General features: G+C 40.5%; 1 protein-coding gene across 1 annotated transcript in view; it reads left to right on the forward strand.

The window, feature by feature from the left end:
• The window catches only part of ADH7 (alcohol dehydrogenase 7 (class IV), mu or sigma polypeptide), a 23215-nt gene extending 7128 nt beyond the window's left edge, over positions 1–16087 (forward strand). The window contains exons 3-10 of the mRNA XM_015570008.1: positions 3675–3776; positions 4663–4801; positions 5118–5205; positions 5304–5520; positions 8787–9047; positions 10495–10630; positions 13130–13268; positions 15359–16087. Of these exons, the coding sequence (XP_015425494.1) occupies positions 3675–3776; positions 4663–4801; positions 5118–5205; positions 5304–5520; positions 8787–9047; positions 10495–10630; positions 13130–13268; positions 15359–15383 (1107 nt within the window). The 3' untranslated portion in view covers positions 15384–16087. The remainder of the gene's footprint in view (positions 1–3674; positions 3777–4662; positions 4802–5117; positions 5206–5303; positions 5521–8786; positions 9048–10494; positions 10631–13129; positions 13269–15358) is intronic.
• Positions 16088–16514: the final 427 nt, after the last annotated feature.

Consider the following 16514-nt stretch of genomic DNA (forward strand, 5'->3'; position numbering starts at 1 on the left):
CAGGGGGCAGCACCCCAACCGCCTGATTGGCCCTGCTCTGTGCATGACAGGGGGTGGCTCCGCAACCTCCCCATCGACCCTGCCTTGAGTGTGACAGAGGGTGGTGCCCCAACCCCCCAATTGGCCCTACCCTGAGCGTGACTGAGGCTGGCATCGCAACCTCCCAATCTGCCCTGCTCTGTGCATGACAGGGGGCGGTGCCCCACCTCCCCAATCGTCCCTTCTCTGAGCCCGACCAGGTGCTGCACCTAGGGATTGTGCCTGCCCTCTGCCACCCGGGAGCAGGCCTAAGCCAGCAGAGTGTTATCTCCCGAGGGGTCCCAGGCTGCGAGAGGGCACAGGCCAGACTGAGGGACCCCCCTTCCCCCTCCCCTAGTGCACAAATTTTTATGCACCAGGCCTCTAGTCTATAATAATAAAAGCGTAATATGCTAATTAAACCTGATGGCCAAACAGCAGATGACCTTCCGGATGACCTTTCAGATGACCTTCTGGACGAAGCCCAAGCTGTGAGAGCCGAGGTAGCCACCGCGGCTGCGAGGGCCGAGCCCCTTGCATGAATTTTGTGCATCGTGCCTCTAGTAATAAATGTTTAGTTTGCTCAGGCTGCCATAACAAAGTACCACAGACTGGGTGGCTTACACAACAGAAATGTAGTTTCTCACAGTTCTGCAAACTAGAAGTTTGAGATCAAGGTGTCAGCAAGGTTGGTTTCCTCTGAGCCTCTCCCCTGGTCTTGTAAATGGCCATCTTCTTTCTGTTTCCCCATGGTCTTCTCTCTGCATATATCTGTGTCGTTATGCAGACACTGGTCCTATTAGATGAAGGCCCATTCTAATGACATTATTTTAACTTAATTACCTCTTTAAAAACTCTATTTCCAATTACAGAGACATTCTGAGGTGCTTGGGGTCAGGACTTCAGCATAAGAATGTTGGGTAACACAATCTGGCCCATAGCAATAATCACCCTAGAGAACCAAGATAGTGGCATAGGTAAACACAGGTACTCGCAGCCTCCCATAACCACATCAAAATTACAACTAAAATACAGAACAACATCATTCAGAGCTGCCTGAAACCTGGCTGAATAGTAGTTCTACAACCAAAAAATTAAAGAAGAAAGCACATCTAGATTGATAGGAGGGGTGGAGGTGAGGAACAGGCCGGTCCAACACCCATGTGTGACTATTTTAATTGGGAGGAATATCTTGGCTGAGGAAGCCTTCCTTGAGGAGCAAGGGATCCAAGCCTCACACCTTGCCCCAGCCCAGGGTTCCAGAGCTGGGAAGAGAAGTTCCCATAACTTGGGCTGTAAAAACAAGCTGGGATTGTGGCTGATTAACAAGGAGGCTGTGGCAATCACAGATTTTCCTTTAAAAGGGCCAGGAACATGGACTTACCCTTATTCACTCCATCTGAGCTCCAGCTCTGGGGCAGCAGCTTGAACGGATTCTATTGAGGAATCTATTGTTTCCTTTTTTAAAAAAAACTACAGTCTACCTTCAACATTATTCCACGTTTGTTCGAGGTGTACAGCACAGTGGCCAGACAATCACAAACCTCACAAAGTGTTTCCCCCCAACACTGCCAGTCCCCACCTGGCACCATACACAGTCATCACAGCATTACTGACTATATCTCCTGTGCTGTACTGTATATCCCTATAACTGCTTTGTAACTACCAATTTGTAATTCTTAATCCCTTTACTTCTTTCATCCAGTTCCCCAATCCTCCTGCCCTCTGGGGTTCACCAGTCTGCTCTCTGTGTCTAAGATCAAGATACTCTTAAGTAGGGTATGAAGTTTTAGTTATGCAAGATGAACAAGATCTAGAGATGTAATGTACAGTGTGGTGATGATAAGTTAACAATATTCCATTAAATACTTGAAATTTTTTAAAAGGATAGATCTTAAATCTTCTTAACACATACACACTCTCTCACACACACACACATAACACACACACACACACACACACACACACACACTCTACTAACTATCTAGAGATGATGGATAAGTTATTTAGCTTGATTGTGATGATACATATAATATCAAGTTATAGTCCTTAAATATATTCAATTTTTATTTGTCAAAGATATCTCAATATAGTTGCCAATAAAATGTTACCATCTATGCCAGGCCAGTGTAGCTCAGCAGTTGAGCATTGACCCAGGAACCAAGAGGTCATGGGTTTGATTCCTGGTCAGAGCACATGCCCAGGTTGTAGACTCAATCCCCAGTAGGGGGTGTGCAAGAGACAGCTGATCAATGATGTTTCTCTCTCATCAATGTTTCTATCTCTATCCCTCTCCCTCTCTCCCTAAAAATCAATAAAAACTTTTTTTAAATGTTACCATCTACAAGAAAAAAAATTTAGTATCCTGATGTGTACTTACAAATTATTTTCTAACTAGAGGCCCGGTGCACAAAATTCATGCACTTGGGGGAGGTCCCTCAGCCAGGCCTGCACCCTCTCTGTCTGGGAACCCTCAGGGGATATCCTTAGCGCTGCCATGGAGATGGGAGAGGGTCCCTCCACTGCTGCTGTGCTCTCCAGCTGTGAGCCCGGCTCAGGGCTTCTGGCTGAGCCTCACTCCCCCTGTGGGAGCACACTGACCAACAGGGGGCAACTCCTGCGCTGAGTGTCTGCCTCCTGGTGGTCAGTGTGCATCATGTGACCGGTCATTCTGCCATTTGGTCAATTTGCATATTACCATTTTATTATATAGGATAATGAATTGCCTATTTTGCCTCCCCTTCTACTATACTGGGTATTCTCATTAAATAAAAAGTTATTATGGACTTAAAATAGAATATTTTATCATTTTTATAAACATAAAAACCTGTTTATAACTGAGGAGAATAATTACTGCACTACATATTTATTAACTTGTTGTATTTTCCTCCTTACGTCCTTTGCATGTATATTTAGATGTATGTTATGTAGGAAGGCAGCAGTACTAGGAGTGGATGTATCTCTTCCTGCTTTTCTTATAATTTTTATTAAGCACTGGATGCATCAAAAATATTTACTTCTGTAATTTTCTGCTTTAAGAATTTAAGACCCAATTAGATGCAAAAACTGGGATAGGTATAAAAAAGGGACACAGAGATGCAAACTGACAGGTTGAGTCACCCAGGAACTCATTCTGTATACTTCATGACATTTGTGGTTCTCTTCATCTCTAACCATGCTAACTTTCTAATTTCCTCCCCATTGTTACATGATTATACAGCAATTAAATACTAGCTTAAATTCTTACAGAAAAATCAGCAGCATTATCTGTTTTATAAATTTGCCCTTGTGGATAAGTGATACAAAGATGACAGCTTTGTTAGTTTGAAGTTCTTGTACTACAGTACAAGAACCTAATTTAGTAAAATATTATGTTTCACTAAAAAACCCCCACAAAGGGCTAGAAAGGCTGTCCAGGTCTAGTTCAACCCTGCTTCTCATGTGACTATGGATCAATCATTCAGATTACATTTCTCATATATCAAAGCACACAAGATGATTTCTAATGATTACAATTCTAGTTTTAATGAAAATAATCCTGGTCAAATTAGAATGTCAAATAAAATCTTTTATTCATTTTTTTTAAATTTTTTGTGTGGAATATGTTTATGTACAGACATAATTAAGACCCATTTTAATTCTCACCAATTTCTTAGGTTATTAAATGCAAAGCAGCCGTGTTATGGGAGCCAAATAAACCTTTTTCCATTGAGGAAATAGAAGTTGCCCCACCAAAGGCTAAAGAAGTTCGTATCAAGGTAAGGAGCCTTAGAATACATAAGCCTAAAATGCTACCCCAACTGTCTTGAGTATATCATTATTTGAAGTTGGATTCTTGAATAAAGAGGTGTTTCTCAAATTTTATACATTATTCTTCTTAGTGGTTCTTGTTTATTGTTAAAGGTCTTGTCATGCTGGTTATGAAATTAATGGCAATTATTCATTAAAAACACTACTAATCTGCTCTATTAAAACTTTTACTTGTTGAATTTTTATTGACATGATTCTGATTTTTAAAAATGGTTAGTAATTACAACTAATGATTTCTTTTAAAATTTTTTGGAAGTCAGATAGTATTGAGATTACTTTTCCCAAAGAATGAGAAATTCACTTGTGTCTGGAGAAACAATAGCTTCCTGGAGTGTTCCCTGTTCCTTTGTTCACAGCCGAAGCATTGGTTTGGACACCAGGTTGAGTAGATGTTGCTGCCAGTCATTCTTTGATCTTCTGTTACTTATACACTCTAGTAAGATTTTGCTCCTCACTTACCTTCATGCATGCCATTCCCATCACCCTTCATTAATAGGTCCTAAGAGGGCCTGGCTATAAGAATCTACTTTTGTACTGGTCACATGGTAACATCTGCAAATCTCACAATTTGCTATAGAGCACCAATTTGCTATAGACAGACATTGAGATTCAAAGTAGGGTCAGAGGCAGCAATATTGTAAATCAATCCCTTGATGAGCGGGATCATGTCCGATGGTTGGTATTAAGCTCAGAATCTTCTATGAGTCAACACTATTATATTTGGCACTCAAACTGAATAAACAATTATAATCTTTTCAAGATTGAGGTAGATGTCCTCCCAGCGTGAAGTGACCAGTGTGCTGATTGGTGCAATGTTCTTGTCTTTGAGCACAGATTTTAGCCACAGGAATCTGTCGCACAGATGACCATGTGATTAAAGGACTAATGGTGTCCAGGTTTCCAGTGATTGTGGGACATGAAGCAACTGGCCTTGTGGAGAGCATTGGAGAAGGAGTCACTACAGTGAAACCAGGTGTGCAGATAACACATCACAAGTTTGAGATAAGTAGGGTCTGATTATTCTAGCAAAGAAAACAGCACAACTAGGGATTAGCAGAGACAGCCTTGACATAATTTAGGAGAATAAAAGGATACAGGGAGAATTGGATGACACTGAGTGAAATTTAATTTGGCAGTCTCGACCTTTAGCAAGCAAACCTTCTGCTGCTTATACATTTTAGAATACTTTTAAGAAATTCTTGTATGTGGCATGGGCCCAATTCACAATTGTTTATTTCATATTTTAATGTTAATAACCAACATCTTATATCATGGTGATTTCCCTCTAGGTGACAAAGTCATCCCCCTCTTTATGCCTCAATGTAGAGAATGCAATGCTTGCCGCAACCCAGATGGAAACCTTTGCATTAAGAGCGAGTAGGTTTTGGACATTTTTACTCTTATGCCATTTAAATTGTTCCAGTGCTAAATTTTGCATTGAATTAACTGACTTGTGTATTTGATCTGTCAAATAGCATTACAGGTCGTGGAGTACTAGATGATGGCACTACCAGATTTTCATGCAAGGGCAAACCGGTCTACCACTTCATGAACACCAGTACGTTTACTGAGTACACAGTGGTGGATGAATTCTCTGTTGCTAAGATTGATGACGCAGCTCCTCCTGAGAAAGTCTGTTTAATTGGATGTGGGTTTTCCACGGGATATGGGGCTGCGATAAAAACTGGCAAGGTAAGAAGCAGGATGGGTTAGTTTCTTCCTTTTTGCTTTTTTAATGATTTTCTTGGAATCCTAAAGGCTTTTGAAAACATATTATATGCAGGCTGTTTCTACACAATGCCAATCAACTGGAGGAAAAGTGAAAAATTCAGATTAGACCTTTTACTTCTAAACAAGTGAAAATAAAATATCTAGATTTAATTGTGTTTCCTCGACATTTCCTTCAGGTTTATTTCTAAATTTTAAAATTCAGATTCAGAAACACATCTTTTTTCTTTCACAAAATAGGTACCAATGCTGGTTTGTTAGTGTGCTAGGGCTGTCATAGCAAAGTACCACCGACTGGCTGTCCTAAGCCAAAATTTATTGTCTCACATTCTGGAGACTAGAACCAAGGTGCTGGCAGGACTGGTTTTCTCTGAGGCCTGTGAGTGGAGGGTCTGTTCTAGGCAGCTCTCCTTGGCTCTTTTCACTGTGTCTCTTCCCATCGCCTTTCAGCTATAACAGTCTCTGTGTCCAAATTTCCCCTTTTCAGAAGGATACAAGCCATATTCGGTTAGGGCCTGCCCTAATGAGCTTGCTTTCACTTGGTTACCTCTGCAAAGATCCTCTCTTCAAATAAGATCACATTCTGAGGAACTGGGATTAAGACTTCAACATATGAATTTGGAGGGAACACAATTCAATCCATAATAGCTGGTATATAAGATGAAAACATGAATGAGATGTGTGTGTTTTTTTCCTAGAACAACAACAAAATAAAATTCTGGCTTATTGTCTTTTTTTGGCATATGAATGATTTTTTAAGAATGTTTATTTGGACTACATTTATTTTACTCTTAATGGGTGCAAGAAGTAAGTAGAATAACATGTAATAATTTGTAATAGGACAGCCATTCCACAAACAATAATGTGGTATGCTATCAACTCCAAAGTCTTTAAAAAACTATATATGTTACTTAAGTCCAAATCTATAACTAAACTCTCTCCAAATTCTTTTTTCTAACTCCCTACTGGACATCTCCATTTGGATGTTTCACAGGTATTTCCAACTGAATAGGTATACAATGGAATCCTTAATTTTCTTACTTCCTGCCCCTCAAACGTATTTGCCCACTCCAATTTTCTTCATTCTTTATCTTCTCTCTCCACCACCTTAGATGAAACCCAACAGCAAGTCCTGTTAACTTTACATACAAGGTATATTTTAAATATCTCCATTTTCTTCAATGGACTATCATCATTATTTTTTTATTATTTTTTTTTTAGAGAGAGGAAGGGAGAGGGATAGCAAGTTAGAAACATCGATGAGAGAGAAACATCGATCAGCTGCCTCCTGCACACTCCCTACTGGGTATGTGCCCGAAACCAAGGTACATGCCCTTGACCGGAATCGAACCCGGGACCCTTCAGTCTGCAGGCCAATGCTCTATCCACTGAGCCAAACCGATTAGGGCTATCATCATTATTTTTGACTGGACAGATGCAATGGTCTCCCTTTTGTTGTCTTCATTACTCTTCTTGACCATCTCAAATAAATCTCCATTGATAAGCCAGAGTAATTTCATAAAACATACATTGGAACACATTATTTTTGCCACAAAATCCTTCAGTAATTTTCATACTTGGAACAATCTCATCTTACCCACTGTGAGCCAGCCACACCTCTTAGCATCCTGACGCCTGCTGAGCTGTTCCTGCATGGAGGCATTTACACATGCTATTCTGATTGTCTGGAACATTCATCTCCCAAATCCTCCTGTAGTTGGTTCCTATCACTCTTGCTCAGAGAACTTCTTGTTTTTCTGTCTACTCCAACGAAGAAAAACTTCTTCCATTATTCAAGGGAACATGGCTGCTTCATTAATAGTGCGTGTCCCAAATCTCAAAGTCTCATATCGTTAGTGGTACTTATTAGATGATAAGCTCCAGGAAGGTATGGAATGAGTCTCCTTTATGCACTATAGTACTTCCTTATTTAATGTCTAGTGAGCGTTAGACCATGGTGGCTATGAAGGGTGATATTTTTAATCACTAAGGAGCTGTATCTCTAAGTAATTCTCCCTAGGACCCAGGCACCTATCTGTAGAGTGATAGTTTCTTGAACCTCCTCTCATCTGCCTCTGATTCTTTAACTTGATCAGAGCCTTCATTTCTGCTTACTTCAGATTGTTCCTCTACCCAGAACAACAACACATAGATCATCTATTGAAACAAGGAGGCTTGGTGCCCTAGCAGGTTTGGCTCAGTGGATAGAGCATCAGCCTGCTGACTGAAGGATACCGGGGTTGATTCTGCTCAAGGGTATATGCCCTGGTTGTGGGCTTGATCCTTAGTAGGGGTTGTGCAGGAGGCAGCTGATCAATGATTCTCTTTCATCATTGATGTTTCTATCTCTCTCTCCTTCTCCTGTCCTCTCTGAAATTAATAAAATATACTTAATAAAAAGAAACATGGAGGTTTGACTTTGATAAAAAAAAAACAATTTATTTTAAAATGACTCAGAGTTATGGTTATTAAGTAAATGCTAGTCAGACCAAAATTTTAAACCGATTTAGCATAGCTTTGTGGAGAAGAGATAATGGAGACCTTAGAGCAGTGGTTCCCAACCTTTCTAATGCCACGACCCTTTAACCCCTTCCCCGGCAGAAACGTGTATACACGTTTTCACAAAATGTTCTTTTTTCAGTCGTCGACGAGTATACTCGTCTAAAAACTTTACCTTCAAAAACCAGCTACATACGTACCATTCTAAATAATTTCATCTAGAAACTTTCTGAGGAAATACTATTCTTAACCACAAAAATGGGTTGTGGTGACACCCAATTTCATTGTTACAAATTGAAAATAATTAAACCATAGTGATTAATCACAAAAACAATATGTAATTATATATGTGTTTTCCGATGGTCTTAGGTGACCCCTGTGAAAGGGTCGTTCAACCCCCAAAGGGTCGCGACCCACAAGTTGAGAATCACTGCCTTAGAATTTATGTAATCCTGTTATGAGATTAGATGAGTTTAAAAACTCCCATAACAGAGGTCTTTTATATAATGTACCCTTTTATAAAGGATTTTTACTTACTTGGCAAATATTGTTTTTGTTCCTTTTCTGTTTTCAGACCCTCTGTTTCTAGTCCTCTTTGTGGCATTACCAACAGAATAAGTAATCCAATCCTAACAGCCTCTGAATTTTGTGTTTCTAATATTGCAAATACTTTACAGATTTAACTTCTTTTATCCCACCTTTAACGCTTGCATGAACTTTTCTCTCCACAGGTCACCGCTGGTTCCACCTGTGCTGTCTTTGGCCTGGGAGGAGTTGGCCTTTCAGTCATCATGGGCTGTAAGTCGGCTGGTGCATCCAGGATCATTGGAATTGACCTCAACAAAGACAAATTTGAGAAGGCAAAGGCTGTAGGAGCCACTGACTGCATCAGCCCCAAGGACTCTACTAAGCCTATCAGTGAGGTGCTGTCAGAAATGACAGGCAACACTGTAGGTTACAGTTTTGAAGTTATTGGGCGTCTTGACACGATGGTAAGAGCCAAGATTAGGGGAACCACATAATATGTAAGCTATTTGATCATAAAAGGTAAAAGTCATTTTCTATGACTTTATTAACAAACAACTATTGAAATACTTATTAGGCAAAAGCTGGTGATGTGAAACAACCTTGCTTAAAAGTCAAAAGCTTATGAGCAGGTCTGCGTGACTAAAGTTAAGTATCACACCACATCCCTCTCAGGTAACCGGAGTGCAAGGTAGTCAAGCATCTAAACAAATTTCTGTCTTCTCTTCCTTGTTTGCATATGTAAATTTATTGGCAAAGGCAAGCCCATTGCTTATACTTTAGCAAGCCAAATAGCACAAAGTGACTCCCTGAGGAGAGATGAGGAGATCCAGGGAGGAAATGGACTTTTCCAAATTTGGCAATCTCTTCCTCCAAATCCAGGATGTATCCAACTCTCACTCTTTACACCTGAGATTAGTTTTCTCCGATCTAAATTTTCTTAAAATAGGAGCCTTCAACTTTCTCAAACATGGTTCCATTGTGGCAGCCCGCAGCACCAGCTGTCCATGTAGAAACAGGTGCCAAGCTCCTGGCTAACAAAGCCCCAGCTTGGGCAGGCTGAGGAGATTCAGAAATGTAAGACAAAGCCAATCTTGCTCATGATTGAGTAGTACATTTAATTCACTTTAATATTTTGGTATTTATGAATAACTAGTGTTTAATTTACCATTGTTATCACATTCTTTTCCTAGGGCACTTAGAATTATCCCACAGTAACAAATATCATTTTAGATTGTATGTTTACAGAGGCAACATAGACTATTGGACATACTGTTAGGGCCTGTTGATTTTCAGATGGTACCTTTATCAACACTGATCTCTGAAAAATGCCAACATCCATTGCTACAATCTAGCATCTATTCAAAAAACTATTAATGAAAAACCCAATGGGTGAATGACCAGAAAACGTGGAGTTAATTTCAGATATGCCACACAAAAAAACCCACAAAAACTTCTTTATCTCACATTTTATTTACTTTGACACTAAATTTAAAAAATAAGTTAATTCACTTAGTATAGTTAATTCGAGTTAGTTTAGTTCAAATAATTTTCCAAGGCTTATCTGAAATGGTGATATTGGTCTCAAAATAACACAGGAATTTCCCACTGTGCTTTGTGATCCATGACACACTGAAAATGTCATGAACATCAATCACAGGAATTTCTGCTTTCTGCCTTAGAGGGCAAAAGTATGAAAGACTAAATTAAGACTAGAGTTGTGTTGAGAATTTTTAAACACAAACAAAAAACAAAAGGCATGTGGGCCTAATTTAGCATCATGACTTGGGAACTTGAACTGTGGCTGTTCCCAAGTTCCATCTACTAGAACTGTGAGAGTATGTAGGGCACGTATGAGCCCATAAGATACTGTGAAACATAAGAAACAAATAGCCTTCTTCATTTTAAACTTAGATTGATGCCCTCGCATCCTGCCACATGAACTATGGGACCAGCGTGGTGGTAGGTGCTCCTCCATCAGCCAAGATGCTCACCTACAACCCTATGCTGCTCTTCACTGGACGCACGTGGAAGGGATGCATTTTTGGAGGTAAGGATGGTGAAGCCTCTAGCTCAGGAGGACTTGAATTCTGTTCCTTGGATAAGTGAGAGAAGCCTATTGTCTCATCAGATCTCCCTTAAAGGTCTTTGTTCCAAGGATGGGTATGAAGTGACCTAACATGAGACTGTGACCACAATGATACAAAACAAGGCCCACTTCTCACCTGATTTAAGGCTAATATTCTTGGGCACATTTTTAATAGTAACATTTTCAAATCAAGTTCCTCAAAGGCCTCAATGAGAGGCACCAGTGATCTTTCTATGGGAATGCTTTATCGGATAGGAAGTGCTGATTATATCCATTATTCTCAATATAGGCAAGAACACGTATAAAAAATAGACTTTGTTCAATCCACAATTGCATCAGCAAAAAACTTCTGAACCCAAAGCCAAAACAAACAAACAAATATGGATTGTTTCATTTTATTGGGACAATTGAGATTCATACCAAAATGACTGACAGAGACAATGATAAATTCTCACTCCTGGTTGTATATAAACTATCAGCAGGATTTTATACAGCTGATGTCTCCCTTTTCCTCAAAATCTCTGTTCACTTGGCTCCTAGATATTATTTTGTTTGTTGTTCTTATTCTGTTTCTTCTCCTCTTAGCTCAGTAGTCACTCCTTCCAGGAATATTTGCTGGAGCCTCCACATCCTCAGATCTCCAACTTTGGTGTCTGTCCTCAGATCCTTTCCTTATTTCCATGTTCTTCCAGGGTAATCCCCTCTGGTCTCATGGCTTTAACTTTATATCTTCAGCCTAGACCCCCAAGTGAGCTACAATTGCCTACCTGATGTATCTACTTTGATATTTGATAGACATGCAAACTTAACCTACCCCAAACCACTCCTGATGCCACCACCTCTGCCCTAACCCCCAACCTACTCCTCCTACAGCCTTCCCATCTCAGTAAAAGATGGCTCCATCATTCCTGTTGATCAGGCCCCAAACCTTGCATTACACTCTTATGGCTCTATCTTCAAAGTATACCCAGGGCCTGACCATTTCTCAACATCACTTGTCCAGGCCACCATCAGCAACTCTCAGCATTGTTAAATGGTCTCCCTGCCCTGGCCCTTGTCCCCTACACAGAACATTCCCATAGAGCAACCAGACTATGACTATATAATAAAGTTGCATCTTACAGGTTATGTCACATAAGATTGCATCCAATTGGTTAATTCTTGGTACCAGGAATGCTTACAAACAACTATAAGCACCTGATTTTTTTTTTTTCCAAAATGTCACTTTGGAGCAAAAGGAGTAGGTAATTACTATTATTATTTTTTGGTAAATTGATCAAAATTATGCTTATTTTTTTTGTCAGATTGGGAAAGAATAGAATGTCTGTTTTGGGGTGCCACAGAATTTTAGTAATTAGTTTACTAAAGTTTCTCGCTCAGAATAAAATCCCCAAACATGCAATGGACAGAAGGTGCCCTGTGATCTGGTCCCCCGTCCCCAGCTGCTACTATTCTGTTCTTACTCTGCTCCAGTCACTGGCCTCCTCACTGTTCTCACTTGCCAACTCTCCTCAACGCTTTTGCACTTACTCTGCCTTCTCCCTGAAATACTCCTTCCCTAGATTCCTGCCCAGCTCATTGCCTTCATGTTTTTGTATGAATGTCACTTAACAGGCAGGCCTTCCCTGAGCTTCATGAAATAGCAGTCCCTCCTGCTCCCACCTTGTCTGTCCCTCTAGCACTGCCTATGGCCCCTTACTCAGTCTTTCTCCTCCTGCTGTCACTGGATGACGCCCTCTGCCTATTTATGGTCAGTCTCTCGGCAGTAAAATGAGAGGCTTCCCATGCTTCTTGGGAGCAGGGACCTCATATGTTTTGCTTTGCTGTAGTCCCTGCCTGGTGCCTGGCACTAGGGTATACCCAACAGATATTTACTGAATAATTGAATTTTACTTCTAATATTCCTGTGTAATCTGTAATCTCACCACTTCGCACAAATGGTCAAAGTCAATATCTCTTAGTGTTTGTTTGTCAGTTCACGTCTGATTTCCCCTAAGAAGCCAGCTCTAAAGTACTGCCTTTATACAAAGCAGCCTCTCATGGTTGTGCCCCAGATGATGCTGTGGAGAGAGAACAAGCTTTCCTCGCATTGAACATTGTGTGTGTCAGGGTGACCTCGACAAGAGCTGAACAGCAGAGAGCTGAGTGGGCTCAAGAGACAGTGACAGGACAGGCAGTGGAACTGGAAACAATGAACTAGAGATACATTTTTCTGTAAAGTAAAAAAAAAAATTCTATAAAAGGAACAGAGATATGGGGCAGCTAGAAGGAGATGTGGGGTCATGAAAGGTTTTTATGCGGGGGGAGGAGTTGGCCTTTGGGAGAATAGCTTATTGGTGTGCAGTTGAGAATACTTCAATATAGGAAAAGGTAAAAATGCAGAAGAGACAAGATACAAATATAATAAAATATAAATATTATTTAGTAGAGTCTAAAGAGAAAATGTGTGCTTATTTACAGGTTGGAAAAGTAGAGATGATGTTCCAAAAATAGTGAATGATTTCCTGGCAAAGAAATTTGACCTGGACCAGTTGATAACCCATGTTTTACCTTTTAAAAAAATCCAAGAAGGATTCGAACTCCTCTATTCAGGGAAAAGGTACTTGTTTTTTTGTTTTTGTTTTGTTTTGTTTTGTTTTATGGTGATCTCATCTCCGCTCCACAGGCCACCTTAACAATTCAATATTTATAAATATACCAGTTTCTTTCATATTTTATTTATGATTTTTTAAGCTAGTAAGAAATGATATGGCGGATTACTTTTTTGTAGACTTTGTACGTCATTTTCCTGCATTAAATTTTTAAAAATCCTCTGGGCTTTTGTTTTTCTACACCAGATTGGTTTCATCTTGGCTATCCTTATTTCATCATAAAAATGCTAGCTTGTTCAAGAAATGCTACATTTTCTTGCTTTACACTTTTCAAAGTGCTTTTTCAAATGTGCTTTCTTCAGATGCTTGCAGGTGAGATATGATAACAATCTTCAGTTGAACAAACTAAGGTTGTGAGACGCAAATAACTTGCCAGACCTTGTAGGGGCAGCACCAGGATGCAAGCTCAATGCAAAGCCTGTGCTCTTTTCACCACGCCCTGGATTCCTCCCACAGAGCTGGCAGGCTCCAGGCACACATGGGTGTTCCTGTTAATCCTCACCCAAGGATGTGTTTTCATAGATTTTTAAAAACATGTTTATTGATTTCAGAGAGGAAGGGAGAGGGAGAGAGATAGAAACATCAATGATGAGAGAGAATCATTGATCAGCTGCCTCCTGAACATGCCCCAATCTGGAGATCAAACCCACAACCGTGTGGTGTACAGGACAACTCTCCAACCAACCGAGACACCCAGCCAGGGCCAACCATGCATGTTCTTGTCACTATTGTTGTTACTTCTGAGGGTTTGGCAAGGTTAGAGGTAGAATAGGAAAAACTCACACAAACGTCACTACAATGTCTGCTCATGGATGCTTGGAACAGCAATCAGGGAGCCTGTCTACTAGATGAAATGACATTTCACTCACTGGGTCTCTACATACTTATTGAACATCCACTGTGTTCCAAGGTCTTGGGTTTCATTAGCAAAAGAAACTAACTGTACGTTAACCTGAGATCCAAATTCTCACTTAAGTTTTCCCTTGAGTGCGTTTCCAATGTTGTCTGGTGTCTCTACATCTGGTCTAGACCACCAGGTCATTGTATTATGAACATACATTCAAACTGCTTTTAAGCAAGGAAACAATGGGCTAAATGGTCAGAACAACCTTCACTCAGTTAAGCAAAACAAGTAGCTTAATATGGCCATTTTGAAACATAAATTCTGCTCTCAGGAATTTTGCTTCCAGTATCCCAAGTTGAGCTTTCTAAACCCAAGCTCTTCATTTCCATCTACGTCCTGCATGGTCGTACTTGTGTCCCACTTGCATTAACTTCACCCCAGATAATTCTTCCACCAGTACCTCTCACCTCAGCAAGCAGCGCCCCCTTTCTGCTTTTACAGACTAGCAGCGGAGCATCACCTTTGACTTCCTCACTGTTGTCCACCACATGCAAACAGATGCTGGGCCCGGCCGATGCAACCCCAGGGTCTCCTCCAGCTCGCCTCCCTCTCGTCGTCCAGAGCATTACCTAGTTCAGTCCAGCCATCTCTCCCCTGGGCGTGTTAACACAGTAGCATGGAAATAGGTCTCCTGCCTTCCTGTATTTTCCCATGGTGGTCAGGCCCTCACTACGCTGCTAAAACTCAAGTTGCCCAAAATGGCAATGCCTTTGCATGGTTTTGAAAGCATTTACTGTTCATTTACTAATGTATGCGGTCATTCCACAGCTAAGGACTTAGCACCTGCTCTACCTTCAGGGCCAGGCTGTGGGGATAAAGTGAGGGAGTAGGTCTCACCTACTGCCACAGTCTCCAGGCTTCCAGAAGTCTAAGCACCACACATCCCCTTTCATAGGCTTCTTCATGCCTCCTCTTCAGCCAGAAAGCCCCTTTCCCTGTCAGCCTGCTGCAGATGTGCTTATCAGAGGCTTGGGAGAAGGAAAATTCGCTGGTGTGGACCTCAAGCGTGGAAGGATTTCCAACAACAGAGTTTACCTAAGTTTCCTATAACAGATAGGAAGGGTAATTGCTTAAACTGTTCTTGTTTGGAAGGTATGGCCACAAATCACTAAAGATGGTCATTTTACATTTCAGCATCCGAACTATTCTGACGTTCTAAGTGGCGGGAGCCTGTGCTGTGTGATGGAGACCTGGCTTCCCTTCTACTCTCCCCTCTGTGAGTCGTGGACACGCAGCTGAGGACTTGGTGAAGACACACAATCCCCATGAAATACATATTTAAAGTCTGATTGGCACCTGGGAATTAGTAGGGGGCTTGGGTCAACAATATTAACATTTAATCTTTACATTTTCCAAGGCTGTAATGATATATTTTGAAAAAGCATGCTTGCATTTTTAAATTGGAATACAAAGTTTTAAGAAAGGGTTTTAACCAACTGCCACCACTTAGAGCAGATTTAGCATGGAAAGATGACATATGTATTTCCTAAAGTAATACTCATTTTGTGGATTTTTTTTAACATATTACAAACATTCCTTTTTTGATTTCAATGTAAATTTTAAAAATTGTTATGAATTAACTTGAATTTGGTTTTAAAGTCAATTCTTTGCTTAGCACAGTTGATTAGATTAGGAAAGAACTAGGGAAGTTCTTTAATGATTAACTTTATGAATCATCATTATATAACTAGGTGAATCTGAGAAATCATACTACCAGTACACATGAAACTATTTGCCAGCCTATATAAATATTTCAGAATTCATACCTTTCATAATGCTACTTAAATATCAAAATGCTGATAGAATCAAATTGTAATATATATTTTAATGTTTGGTTCAATAAAGTGGAATTATAAATCCTTTAATATCTGTTTACTTAGCAATGACCCCTTTTAACAAAAAAATATTTTTGGTTTGGTACAACTACACTGGCAATTCTATCTATATATGACATTAAAAATTCCTCAAATTTAAGTATTTTACAAAATCTTTTGTGGCAATATATTTTGTTTAAAGAGGACGGTTTCATTAATTATTGAACTCTTAGTGGCTATAGATAAAGTATTAAAGCAATTGAAAACTCACCCCAGGGCCGCTTTTGCCCTGCCCCCCAGCCATGATCTGAGAATCAGGCGCCTTTGCCGCCCTGGCCATTGATAGCAGGAAGTAGGGGTGGAGCCAGCGATGGGAGCTGGGCAAGGTCAAAGCTGGCAGTTCCAGGAGCTAGGGGTCCCTTGCCTGGGCCTAAAGCCTCAGTTCCTGCCTTCTCCTCCCGCACAGCTGGCCCCCC

Source organism: Myotis davidii, unplaced genomic scaffold (assembly GCF_000327345.1).
Source record: "Myotis davidii unplaced genomic scaffold, ASM32734v1 scaffold226, whole genome shotgun sequence".
NCBI classification, from domain to species: Eukaryota; Metazoa; Chordata; class Mammalia; order Chiroptera; family Vespertilionidae; genus Myotis; species Myotis davidii.